This window comes from Phodopus roborovskii, unplaced genomic scaffold (genome assembly GCF_943737965.1).
Source record: "Phodopus roborovskii unplaced genomic scaffold, PHOROB, whole genome shotgun sequence".
Taxonomy (NCBI): domain Eukaryota; kingdom Metazoa; phylum Chordata; class Mammalia; order Rodentia; family Cricetidae; genus Phodopus; species Phodopus roborovskii.
The window spans coordinates 337,301-350,869 of record NW_026125506.1 but is presented as its reverse complement, the minus strand read 5'-3'; the positions used below and the strand labels follow the sequence as shown (position 1 = coordinate 350,869).

General features: G+C 51.5%; 1 protein-coding gene across 1 annotated transcript in view; it reads left to right on the top strand.

Moving 5' to 3' along the window:
• Positions 1-13,569, top strand: part of Fbrsl1 (fibrosin like 1) — a 69,894-nt gene that overhangs the window by 14,264 nt on the left and 42,061 nt on the right. Inside the window, exon 3 of the mRNA XM_051176392.1 lies at positions 11,737-11,841. Within this exon, the coding sequence (XP_051032349.1) occupies positions 11,737-11,841 (105 nt within the window). The remainder of the gene's footprint in view (positions 1-11,736; positions 11,842-13,569) is intronic.

The window sequence follows — 13,569 nt, the reverse complement described above, 5'->3', positions numbered from 1 at the left end:
ACAGTGCCAAGCTGATAGGCCGGCCCCGTTTCCCACTGCGTCCGTCAGGTTCCGCCGACTAGGTGTCTGGAGACATCCAGAGTGTGTCTCTGTAAATGGATTTGGGAGTCAGACTCTTGCTAAGAGAGGGGAATGTTCAGCCAAAGGCTTCAGGTTGGTGGTCCAGCAGTGAGAGGAGAGAGACAACAAGAGAAAGGAGGATGAGGTCTGTCAGAGCAGGTAGAAACTGGGCTGGGCTGCCTGAGCATGGATGGGCCTGTCCTGGGTATTGGCTCAGTGCTGCAGTTGCGTTCCTGCTGGGGACCCTAGGCCTGTGCCCTCTTTATGGAAAAGGGCTTTTCTCGGCAGTTAAGGCTCTGTTCTGAGCTCCCTTGGGTATTGGGCTCTGGAGAGGGAATAGCATGTCTTGGGCCTGGGCTGGATGGGGGGGTCCGCGGGCGCACCTGCCCAGGTGGACACATACTCTTTCTTCCATGCAGGTGTGCTCCCCAGAAGGGGGGCCGCTCCCAGCCAGCCCCTGGCACCAGAACGGCCCGGCCCAGCACCAGCAGCAGCAACAGCCCAGCCAGTCCAGCCAGCCCCAGGGGCCCCTCCCAGCCCCGGGGCAGCCCTGCCAGCCCCAGCGGCCACCCCTGGGTCAGCGTGCTTGGCCCCATGGATCACTTCTAGGCTTGAGACAGCCTTGCCAGCCCCGGCGCCCACTTCTGGGCCCTGGTCAGCACCACCGGCCCCAGCATCTGCTTCCGGCCCCAGATCAGCTCAGCCAGACCCAGCGCTCACGCCTGGCTCAGTCCCGCAGGCCACTCTTGGCACTTCCAGGCTCCAGGCAGCGCCTTCGGTCCATCCAGACTCCATGGCGTCGCTATCCACTTCGGTCCATGTTGACCTCGTGCCACCTCTGCCGGTCTCTACTGACCGTGTGGCACCGTTGCCGACCTTTGCAGTCGTGGACCACATTGTGTCTCTGTGACCAGCCCTGTAGGGCTGCCTCAGGACAGCAGTGCCAGCCCCCACAGTCTCTGCTAGCCCAGTGTCAGCAGTGCCAGCCCCCTCGGACTCTCACCTTGCAACCACGTCGTCACCCCACCAGCTGCCTTTCTGGCCAGTGCTGCTGCCCCCAGCAGGCACTCTTGGCCCCACGTCAGCAGAGCCAGCCCCATAGACCCCTCCTGGGCCAGTCTAGCTGCCCCCAACAGTCATCGGTGGGCCCCAGTCAGCCCCAGCAATTGGTTGAAGGCCCAGAGCAAAGTAGCCCTCCCAAGCCTGCCCTGATGACCCTTAGACAGTCACAACAACAGAAGTGCCCACGTCTTAGCCCGGAGCAATCCCACCTACCCAAACAGCCCCTCATGGGCCCAAAGAAGCCCCTGAGGTCGCTCCTGGGCCCAGACCAACCTCGCAAACCCCAGCCATTACTTCCCCTACCTGATCGCCCTTCACTTCTGGGGCAGCCAGGCCTGGCCCCCCAGCCTCTTCTAAGGCCCCCTTGTCAGCTGAGGCGGCAGTCCCTGCTGGGTCTAATACCAGCCCCTCAGCCCCCGCCTTCGATCCTGGGCCATCCCTTCAGACCCCTGAGGACACAGTGGACTCGACACTCTGCCCCAGGGGTGGCCCGCCAAGCCCCATCTGTGAGTCCTGGAGCCTGAGGCTTGTAGATAACTCCCTGGGTGAATCTGTCATGCTGTGATGGGGCTGCGCTAGTGAGAACCTTTCTCTTTAGGCCTAAAATGCTTTCCTAGATGGCCCAGAGGCTGAATCCAGACTGTTTGGCTGACTGGGGCCTGAGGCCAAGGCAGGAGCCCCTGCTGTGCCAAGATTAAGCCCAGGCTCATCGCATCAGAAGGAGAGATGAACTCTGGCATGCCACCATCCTACTGTCCCCTCCATGGTTGTCAGGCCTCTTGCTGTTACTGTGCTCGTCACATGTGCTGCTTTGTGTTGGATAACTAACTCACTCCTAGGAGAGGTTACGCAGCCACCCCAAGGACTTGGAGACTGTTGGGATCCTTCAGCATCTTTTGGTGCCTCTAACTAATTGCCAACAATGTCTTTGCATCTCTGAGTTTCGTGCTTGTGTGCAAGTGTGACTGGTGTGTACACGTATGCCTGGCATGTGTGATGGAGTGCCAGCCTAGGCTTCACTCTCCTGCCCCCCAATTCCCACGCACTGTATTCCCTGCCCTGTGCACAGAATGGCTTCGTTGACTCAGGGCTATGGTATGGATTTGGCTGGCCCGAGTTTCAGGTCACACCTTCTCTTGGCTGTGGGATGATGTTAGTGTCTGCTTGAAGATCCTCCAGCTGCCTAAGAGATGTGAAGGGGCGGAGACCCAGTGGCTGCTTCCTCACCTCTTGGGGCTCTTTCTCCACCCTAGAGGCACTGACTGGGCACCTAGAAGCCTCTATCGAGACTCTTCATCCCTGTTAAACAGTATTCGCCCTGATTTTGATGCCTATTACTACAGAGCCACCTTTGGGCCCACTACCTGTGATCAGGGGTTGTTCACCCCTGCCCCCAGTCCCATCTCAGGGCAGCTAATCCCTGGAGTTCCAGTGGCTAGATTGAGCCCCCGAAGGGGAGGTGGCCAGAGGACCCTGGGCTTGGAACCTCTGTGCTGGCCACCTGGAGCTTTCTTGGCTGAGTGGGCCAGGGGCCTCAGTCACATACCTAGTACCTGTTCTCTTTAGTCCTGTTCACACTGAAGAGACCTCCCTTTCCCCCTTTCCGATGCTCCACTACAGCCTATGAACTGAGAATTTGGGACTTATTTTTCTGATTTTAAAAATAAAGTGCCATGCCATTTTTATAACAGTATTAGTGTTTTATATAATTCAAATAGATAATGTGTCCCATGATTTATTCCATTGAGTGGTTTTGTCTGTCTAGATTTGGTCTTTCATTCACTAAGTGCTAGACAAGAGGCTTGGGAGTCACATTCTTTCTTGGTGTGGGGAGGTGCTGTCCTGACCATGACCCTCAGAGTGCTGTAACACCCAGGCATGAGCAGCAGAGGTTTGGGGTGGGTGTTGGGTGGAGCTCTTGAGGGCAGGATTCACACTCTGAACCAGGCCCATCCATGCCAGTGCTTCTGAGGAGGGTTGGCTGCATGGGGGAGGCCCAAGGGACCTAGGGCCTGTGTTACACTGCCCTGCATCTACCCTCTGCAGATTATTAGCTTGTGTGAAGGATTAGGTGAATTCTGTTCTTGATGCTGCACTGCACACACATACCAGTCCCTGTGTCTGTTTGGAGCCAGAAAGTGCATTGTAAAGTCCTGTTACTATCCTCTACTGCCCTGCTTAGCCTGTTCCAGGGTTGAAAGGCTGGTTGATTGTACCTGAGGGTATCTTTTGTACCAGACCACTCTAGGTGTCTCTTGCCTGCTGTCCTTAAGCTGCCTCTTAGTTGTGCGTAGGAAGGGAGATACAAAACTTACAGTGGAGGGCAGGTCAGCCCAGAAAGTTGAGGCTGCCATAGGTTTCTAGGATGTGGCATTTATACACACTTGCTCGCTAAGGAAGACTACTTAAACCTAGTGGACCAGCAGGTTGAGAGGTGGTAGTCAAAAAGTGTACAGGCCCTGATCCTCAGATGCCACAAGGTGGCAGGAGAGGACAGACTCTTGTGAGTTGTTCCTGGGGAGGGAAGCGTCACCAGGACCCTGGTGATTGGGTTACATGGGCCACATTCTGGGGCCTGTCTAGGGAGCTGCTGTTGTGATATACTTAGAAAATTCCATGCCAGTGTTTCTGAGGAGGGTTGGCTGCATGGAATAGAAAATTCTAAGGCAAGTTCACAAGAACAGCTGGAGACCCAGGTTCTTCTGGATTTGGCAGATTCTAGTGTTGCTGACCAATCTGACCAAAGGACAGGCTGCTAGAGGTGGGAGCCCCGGGGAGAGGTTGCTTGGAGCTAGCTGCCCTGGAAGGAGACTTGGGTCCTGACCACTGTATTGGGCAGTGGGCTCATATCTGTTGGGGTGGCATGAGTCTGGGATCCAGAGAAGACCTTTTGGAAATGGGGTCTGGGGATAGTGCTATCACTTGAGTGGCCATCAGCATCTACTTACTACTGCTAGGGCCTCTCATACTCTGCACCAGGTTCAGCCTAGCCCTCCTTACCACGGGCAAGGTACTGTAACCAAGAAGGGAAAGGGAAGCCTAAAGAAGCCAGAGAGGCTCCCCTGCTGGGTCTTATAACAGGAAGGCGAACCTTGTGAGTAGTTGGTAGTATTTGAGGTAAATTCCCTGGGAGCCTGGGTAGCCCCTGTCATAATACCTGGAACTAGAATGACCCTTGGGTTCTACCAACGTGAATTGGGACAACCTAGGAGGGAGGAAAGCAAGCACGGGCTACCTTGAACAACAGCACATCCCCAAGTCTCGTGTGTGTGTGTGTGTGTGTGTGTGTGTGTGTGTGTGTGTGTGTGTGTGTGTGTATGTGCACGCACATGCGTGCATACATGAACACCTCACTTTGCTTTGCATGACTGCCAAGGTGTGTCTGGCTAGGTGGATGCTCATGACATCTTATCCTGCCCTCCGTGTTAACAACACAGCCTGTGAAATGGAAGTTACCAGCCTTCCCAACCTGCTTACCAGGTTTCATACAGACACCAGTCCCAGCTTGCTGACTTCTGCCTCATGGGACCTCTTCTAGCCAAAGCCCCAATGGCTGCACCCTAGCAGTCTTAGAAGAAAGGCATATGGCAGAGGGAACAATTTACAACCTACCTAGCTAAGGAAGTGAGGCCAGGCCAGAATAGAAGGGCCAAGGTATTAAGGCCTTGGAGCAGCTTATCTGGTTGAGATGAGGTATTTATATATATATGTGACCCCACACCTGGGTAGGCCATATGGTATGGCCTGACCTGGGATCTCTAGCTGCCTGTCAACCCTTCTAGCTGGGCTCAGTACACAAGTGGCAGAGTGTGCCCCTCCTCGGCTTAAAAGCAACAATGGCAAGTGTATGTCCCTCACAGTTGGCAGAGATGGGAAAGTCCCCAGGTTTCCTAATCCCACTACAGGACCTCCTAGGCAGTTTCCTGAGAAATGAGTATGGAAAGGGTCTGGACTCAGAGCAGCATTGTTGGTAAAAGTAATGTGAACCACAAGGATTTGAAGTGTCCTGGGGTTCAGGAAGGAACAAGACTTCTTTCTGTATGAAATTCAGTTTTGTCTGGAAGACACAGTAGAGCACTGGTTCTCAACCTATGGGCTGCAACCCACGTGGGGGTTCTCAGATATCCTGCATATCAGATATTTACAATTTATAACTGTAGCAAAATTACAATTATAAAGTAGCAACAAAATAATGGTTGCCATAGCATGAGAAAGATTGAGACCCACTTCAGTACAGTAAAGCAAGCAGAGACCGTCTTGAGTGTGACAGCTACATGGAGAAGCACCTTTGGGTTGGTGTCAAGGAGGAGCATGCAGGACCCAGAGTGCAGGCTGGTGAGAGGTGGTGAAGTTCCACTGCAAATCCCTATGAAAATGAAATGGGACTGTGCTGTGGTGTAGATCTGGGCATTCCTCAAGACCCATGTGCTAAAGGTGCTAGCCTCTGCCACTACAGGGACGCAGTGGAAACCCTAGAAAGTGGGGCTTAAGAGGAAGTCAGATCATTGGAGGCATGCATGCTCCTGAAGGGCATTGTGGGTCCCTGGAACCCTGCTAGTCTGTCTCGTTTCCCCCTCATGTTGTGCTGCCTCACCACAGAACTTACAAATCCTAGAAGGATGCAAAGCAGCTTGATGCCCTTACCCTTAACCTGAGCCATCTCCCCACCCTCCACAGGGGACAGCAGTAAACAATAACTTCTTGGTGTTAAGTATTGGGGACGGGGAAGTAAATGGAGTGTCTTGGTGAGGTAGATCTGAGATGGGTCCCCTCCTGGTCAGGTGACATGGAAGCTCAGTTCTGAAGAGAGAGGACTGTATGGAGTACCCAGGTCTGAAGCCACAGCTGGGCACCTGTGTAGGGGAAGTCCACAGTGCTCAGTGAGTGTTGTGGTTGGGGGTAAGGTACCATCAGGCCTAGCAACAGCAAAACAGAAAAGTGAGTTTCATTGCTGTGCTGCTGGCTGGCTGAGGTTTTTTTTTTTTTTTTTCTGTATTGGGACCTGTTCTGGGGTGTCAGAAGACATGGGAAACCAGGGCTCATGCCTGACAATTAATAGGGGCTATGGGTTGGGGAGCAGAAGGCATTAGAGAAAGTCACAGCTCACAAGCATGGTCTTGATCTGCTGAAGTGAATCGGGATTACTCTGGCTGTGAACTCCTGGCACAGCTTACTATAGGAGGGTGTCAGTTATTTGGGTAATTTAGGCCAGAGCCAAGCTTTGGACCCAAGATGTGTTCTATCTGGGGAACCATTGCCTACAGCAGGACCTGAGGGGTCAGTGACCTGAGGATGTGGGAGGAGGAGTCAATCCCCCAAGAAGAGTAGGCATAGAGTGGCTGCTGGAGGAACACATATGGAAATGTACTGTGTGTTCAGGGACACACCATGCACATATGGTATATTCTGCCTATAGACTACATTGTGTACATAGGATATACTATGCTCATGAAATGCCATGTATTCAAGATGTACCTGTGGCATACAGTAGGTACCATACAAATGTACGCATGGTGCGTAAATTTGACATTCTGTGTATACAGGACATACTGTGTGTAAGGTGGTAGTGCTACAGGAATGTCTTCCATTGGTTTTGCATACTGGGGTGTGGGGAGCCTAAGCCCTCTTCCACCTCTAACCAATTCTGGGTCTGGGATGCCCAAGGGACCTGCTGCCCTTTGCAAGGATTTCCCAGGGATTACAGTTGAAAGCAGCCGTATTCCTCCTCAGTCCAGGAAGTGAAATACCCGACCCTGCCTCCATCTTACAAGTACAGAGGTTAGGTGGGCTGTAGGGGCTCACAAGTTAAGCATTTGTCTGAGTATGAAACGGTTTGAGGCAGTGTGCATGTCTCCCTGTGTGAGTCATCGACTTCCATGTAAACCATCCTAGTCATGCCCTGCCCTTACTCAGAGTAGCTGTTCCTTCTGTCTTGTGTGTATTCTCAGCCTGAATAATGGGATTCTGGGGTCCAGTGGGCCTTGGTGCCTCTTTGAAGTGCGTCAGAACATGAAGGTATCTTGGGGAGAAGATGAGGTGTGTACAATGGGTGGTACATATATGTTTCGTAAACAACCTGGGGTATGTAAATGCTGGCATGTATGTTCATGTTTGTTTCTTTCTGGCTCTGAGTGTTTGTAGACTTTTCTAACTGCAAGTGAGAGGTGATACTTCATCTTAAGCAGTACATGGCTCAGGGCCCAACCCTTGGACAGGCTAGCTCTGTGCCCCAAACCCTAGTATATGTGAGCATCAGAAAAAAGCACATGTTTCCTGCCTGGGACAGCAGTGCACTTGGCCACCAGCCCTGGAAACAATCACTTCCATGTGCAGCCTGCCGCTGAGTAGGGGGAAGGAGACACCTCATTGCTTAGAGTCACCATGTTTGGCTACCGGAGCTCTTTCCCAGCCTGATAGTCTGCTTGCCCTGTTTAGAGAGGATCACCAGCTTGCAGAAGCTGGTTGCTAAGTGTCCAGAAAATTCACAAGCTGCTAAACTGTTGGTAGCTTCAGGCACACCTTGGTGTGAGCATTTACTCTGGAAATTGGCACGCATTCCTGGGGGCCTCCCTCCCATAAAGCTGGCTTACCACACAACACTGGCTTTGCTTTGGTCCTGCTAATTGGAGTGAGTCCAGGGTTCCTTCCATCCTACCCCTCTGTTTACCCTGCTTGGGTTCCAGAGAGTTTGGCAGGCACTGGCAGCCAAGGAGTATGCCACTCAAGCTTCCATTTATCACATGTGCTACCTGCAGAAGTCAATGCACCACTGACTGTGCCTCAGATTCTCTGCCCAGTTGGTGGCATGTTCACAGAAATAGCCAGATCCTGTCAGCTAATTGTGGTTTTTTATGTTCAGTGTCCTGCCCAGGCTCATACTCATGAGGAAATAGGGAGTGTTTCATTAGCACATGCTAACAGAGGCTTCTGGGTGGTGGGGCCTGCCTCATAGTCTATCCCACCCACATTATGGATCGTTGGACATGCTGGGCTGCAAGGTTGGTGCAGAGAAGACACTGATCAGCACTGTAGGCTTGCGAACCCAGCAGGATAATATTGGCCTTTCGCTGAGATCTTTTGAGCTCTGTATGTCTGGACCCCTAACCATTGCCCACCTCCCTCCATGTTTCTTTCTGGAACTCTCTTGTCCCCTTGGCTGAGAGCCTACTTTCTCCTTGCAATTCCCCCCATAGATAGTCCTGTACAGCCAAAGGCTGACTCCCACCAAGACAAAGGGCCCATGAAAGTTCTAGCACCAAAGCTGCCAGCTTAGCTTCTAAACCTGCTTCTTGGAGCTGCCAGTGACCCTAGGCCTGTGAGCCCTAGGTGCTGTCCAGAGATGCCCTGGGCTCATGTTGCTGTCTGGTGAGTACATGGTTGAGAACAATTAAAACCTGGGACTAGAGAGGTGTTTGGTGGTAAGAACAGTGGCTGCTCTTCTAGAGGACTCGGATTCAATTCCCAGCATCCAGATGGTTGTTCACAAACATCTGTGATTCCAGTTCCAGAAGATCTGATGACCTCTTCTGGTCTCCATGGGCACTAATGCACATGGTACACAGACATATATGTAGGGTACACCTATACACAAAATAAAAACTAAACCTAAAAAAGATAAAAGATAAACCATCAAACCCATGGGGCTAGAGAGAGGGCTCATGGGTAAAAAGCACTTGCTGCCAAGCCTGACAACCTGTGTTCAAATCCCTGGGACCCACCTGGTAAAAGGAAAGAAGTGAGCCCCACAAGTTTTCCTCTAACTTCTACATGTGCACTGTAGCATGCATAGTCACACACACATACACACACACACACAAGATAATGTATATGTTAAGTTCCTATATGAGGCTGGATGAAAGACCAGATGTGAGGCCCAACATGGCCAGCCTACAAGACCTCAGAAACCCACAGAGGCCATAAGGAAGAGATAGAGACGGAATGTGGCTGCGCCCACCTGGGATGAATGTGCAGTTGCAGAGACTTAACGTTGAGAGATCCTGCTCCACACCCTAGCCCACGAGGACAGACAGCATCAGCCTGTGGCCCTCCCTATAAGGGAGCTATGAGAGGTACAGTAACAGGTTCCTCCTTGGGGCTTGGCTTCCAGCCATTCCCTGGAGACCTCCTGGGCTGCTGAGGTTGCACAGGAGCTTGCAGGGCAGTCACCCAGACATGTTGCAGGAGCAAACTTTAAGTGACTGGGCCAGCTTTGACCTCCATTCCATGTCCGGAGCCTCCCAAACTGGAATGTACAAATTAGTTCAACTCCGTCCATCAAAGTGGTTGTGTCACAGAACAAATGAAGAGCTGCCCAGCATAGGTCGTGAGTGGGTCTGCCTGCCTTGTGGCACAGAGCAGCCTTTTCTGGTGATCCTCCCACCAGCTCTGCAGTTTGCCTTAGTGCCTGCTGCTGTATTTCAGGCTGGTTTGTTTGTTTGTTTGTTTGTTTTCCTTTCTTACATTTACTGAGAGCCATGTGATTTTTGAAGGCTCCATGAGAAAAGGGATATGTGTCTGCATGTCCATTGTTCAGAAGAGCCAAATGTATAAGAACTTACCCAGGGAATGCTAGCTAAATAGTTGGACGGATTGATGGATGAGTGATTGTGGCTGGTTACGGGGGTGGACTAGTGAACAAACGGATAAGTGGATGGATGGGCTGGTGGTTGGTCTACAAAGTTCAAAGGTGGGTATAAATAAGTACAAGTACTCTCATCTGCCCTCCTGGAGCAAGCAGGCCACCTTCTGGCTCCAGGCAGACACAAAAGTCCAGGTATACTTATCTCATCCTTCTACATGCTAGGCAATGGTAGCACAGGCCTTTAATCCCAGCCCTACGGATGCAAAGACAAGTGGAGTCACAGGGTTCATCACTCACTCCAGTGTCTGGCTCAGAAAAGATAACTTATGTATGTATGTATGTATGTATGTATGTATGTATGTATGTATGTATGTGTCAAGCAGGAAGCATGCCCTCTGTACGCATATGTATGCATATGAAATACCCTCATGAGTTGGCAGTCTTTGTCCACTGTAGGTCAGAAGACAGAATGCCCTCGTAGCAGACAAACCAATGACAGAGATACTAGTAGATTCTCAATAACGAAAAGTCTCCACGGGCAGTTAAGTCAGTAACTATGTTCACCTTCATCTCCTCAGGCTAGCCCAGTTCATCTGCACCCTACTTTGCCTGGGTGAGGGACCCCAGTTTAGCCACCTGGACATGAACTAACATCCAGTCAGTGCCTTGGCCTTGGTACCCTGTCATATCCAAGGAGGAAAGGGTGTGGATTTCTGGAAGTCTAGGACTAGGGGAAAGTTGGCAGATTCAGAGGCTTAAGCCAGTTCCAGGCCCTAAACAAATTCCAGGTCTGGCACATACTTGGGCTAGATTCTAAGGACTTTAACCAAACCTATACCAGTGGTTCTGGGATGTGAGACCAGGGGAGGACAAATGTTCACATGGATTCACATAGCCCCTCAACATCCCATGCTAGATGAACCCTGCACCCAGTTTGTTTATAAAGAGACCAAGTTCATCTATTATAAGATGTGGAAATGTCACACCAGGCAGTAGCGGCACGTGCCTTTAATCCCAGCACTCGGGAGGCAGAGGCAGGCTGATCTCTGTGAGTTTTAGGCCAGCCTGGTATACAGACTAAGTTCCAGAACAAAGCTACGGAGAAACTCTGTCTCAAAAAAACCAAAATAATAATTAAAAAAAAAAAAAAAAGTATGTGGGAATGTGCCCCATTAAACAGACCACAGACTTATACGGGCAGAAATGTGAGGTCATCATACCTGGACAGTTGTGTTCATGGCTGGGACCAGAAGATGGCCTCTGCAAATAGTCCAGGATGTTATGAACCTAGTTATGTAGCTGGATGTCCCTGTTGTTGCTGGTGTCTAATGCCAACCAAGGTCAGTGATATCTGTCACCTTGCCTGGGCCTGTTTTCTTTTTCTAAGCTGAAAGTGAAGTGGGTTGTCCTAAGGGCTGTTCCAAACAGCCAACAGTCTCAGAACATGCAAAGCACTTTGGACAGCCATTATCAATTGGCCCCTGGGATGTTTTTGTGTACCTACAGCTTTGACCAGCAAATGGCAAGCCAAGACATCCAGGAGCTAAGAAGCAGTCAAGGTCATATACCTAAGGAGTTGCTGTGCCCATTGAAGGAGGCACTGAGGGTGCATGGTTTAATGTCTTGATGTGGGCTGGGAAGGGCAGCCCAGCCCAGCATGGCCTCATCAGGAAGAGGTCAGGCTCTGGGCAGGGAGAGTAGGCCTGGTTTGTAGCCTCTGGGTCCCTGGGGTGTCTTCAAAGTCAGTGACTGGAAGATTCGAGGACAGAGCCAGTGGTTGTGTGGCTCCTTAGGGCATTTTCCTGTCATGTCAGGTGATAAGTTTGTAAGCAGTCAACTAGGCAGGTTCCTGGCCAAACATCTCTGTTCTTTCTGCTGTTTCTCCCAAAAGACCCAAGCCTTCAAGTTAAGGGCACTTGCAGCCCTGGAATGCGCCTAGTTCCAATTGCTTTTGTGGGGGAGGGTATGACCCTGGCCAGGAAGTCTTACTGGTCAGTGCATGTTTGCCTGAGACTCTTTCTCCCTGTCCTCAGATGAAAGTCACTATGGCCAGAGGGGGTGAGCGGAACAGTGATGATGACAGTGTCCTTGAAGCTTCCAGCTCTCAGCATAGCAGCTCCCGGGACCAGCTGAGTGATGTAAGTACCCCTCACTGATATCCTGGTGATCTCCTGCAGGTGTCCCGGGCTTTGACCATGCCTGGCAGTTTACATGGAGGCTGCTCATGAGCAATTAGGAGTTAAATTAGGACCTCACCAGTAGGAGGGGTTTAAATGAAGGACAGCAGTTAGGAGCTGGCAGGAGCCCATCAGGAATATTAAGTATCTCATAGTACAGTGTAGCAGCCTGAAAACTGGCCCTGGAACCCTAAGATGGACATCCTTGTGTCCTAGAGCAGATGCTACACCAGCATCTTGCAGTGATGCCTGGGTGTAAATGACTCCACTAATGTGTCTGATTTCATAGATGTCAGGCCATTTTAAAACAGGGGCTAACCTTGCCCAAAGCAGAGTGGACAGCTAGCTGCATACCTTGCCATGGGTCCTGAGGTGCCTGGGGCTGGAGGTGCAGTGTAGGGGTGCACATGCAATGATCTGAATTGGGGATGTGCCAGTGTCCCTGAGAGAGGCTCCTGGGTACTAGGTCTCATCCACAAAGCCCCATGGAAGGGATCTGGAGCCTGTCACAGGGCTGGCCCACTACTGGGGTAGAAACAGAGGGGCTACTCCCTGAGTTGGTGGCTCAGGAGATGACCACTGACATCAACCCTGCCCAGCTCCTGAAGTGGCCTCAGGGTGGTACTTTTTTTTTTTTTTTTTTTTTTTTTTTTTTTAAGGACTAAAATGAATGAGCCGTGTCTCATTATCATTTAAATAGGGGATTGGGGGTGCAGCCTGCTGCCGCAGAGGGAGGCATAATTGCCAGGCTCCTGATCTTGTTGCCGCAAGATGGGAAAATAGGCTGGTAATTGTCTGGGGCCGCAGGGCTGCCCTAGTTAGCACTCTAATTGCAGCCCAGGATGAATGAAGCAGCATTCTGAACACAACTCGACATGAAGCTGAGAACTCACCAATTATGCCCCACCCCCACCCCTTCAGCTGCCTGTGTCTGGCAGGTGGGATCTGACCAGGGGTGGGATTGGGTGAGCTCCACCCTCCAAGCCGAGACCCTAGGCCTAGCCCTGTCAGTGTTGTATGTATAGGAAAGGGTATCGGGATGCTCCGAAGGAAGGAAGGACTTGCAGCTTGGCTACTGGGTCCCATTTCCCTCTGCTGACTCTCCTTTGTGCCCGCTACTTTCTGTCCCCATCTTATTGTCGCAAGTCATCATGTTCCCCTGCCACACAGCCCCAGCCCCAACTATGTACTTCGCAGTAGCCTAGCCCTCTATTTGCACCCCCTCCTGCCACAGCTTCTGCTGCACGTGCACACACAAGTGGTTGAACCTGGTACATGGCCCAGCTTGAGATGCAGCTGGCTCTGTTCTGGTGGTTCTTAAGCCAAATAGAAAGAACCTTTCCAGTACTCCTGGGTTCTCATGCCAGCCTCCGCCATGGTTGTTAGCTAACCCTCAAGCCGCCTGGCCTGTAGGGCCCATGCTGTCATCCTCCTCCAGAGGAGTCTATCTGTGGACCCCAGGCAGAAGTGGTGAGATCAGCAAGGGTCTTTCTGCTGCCCTTTGGGGCGTGGCTTCAGCATCCTAGTCCTGAAGGAGCTGTGGATAGTCTAAGGGCATCTTTGTGCCCTCCCCTTCCCCTCATTAGGTAGGGCCTGTCTCCTAGGCTAACCCAGAGCTATTGCAATAACTGATGGCCTGTCTAAACCAGAAGAGAGACTACTGCTTCAAAGAAGACTCCAGAAGCTCTC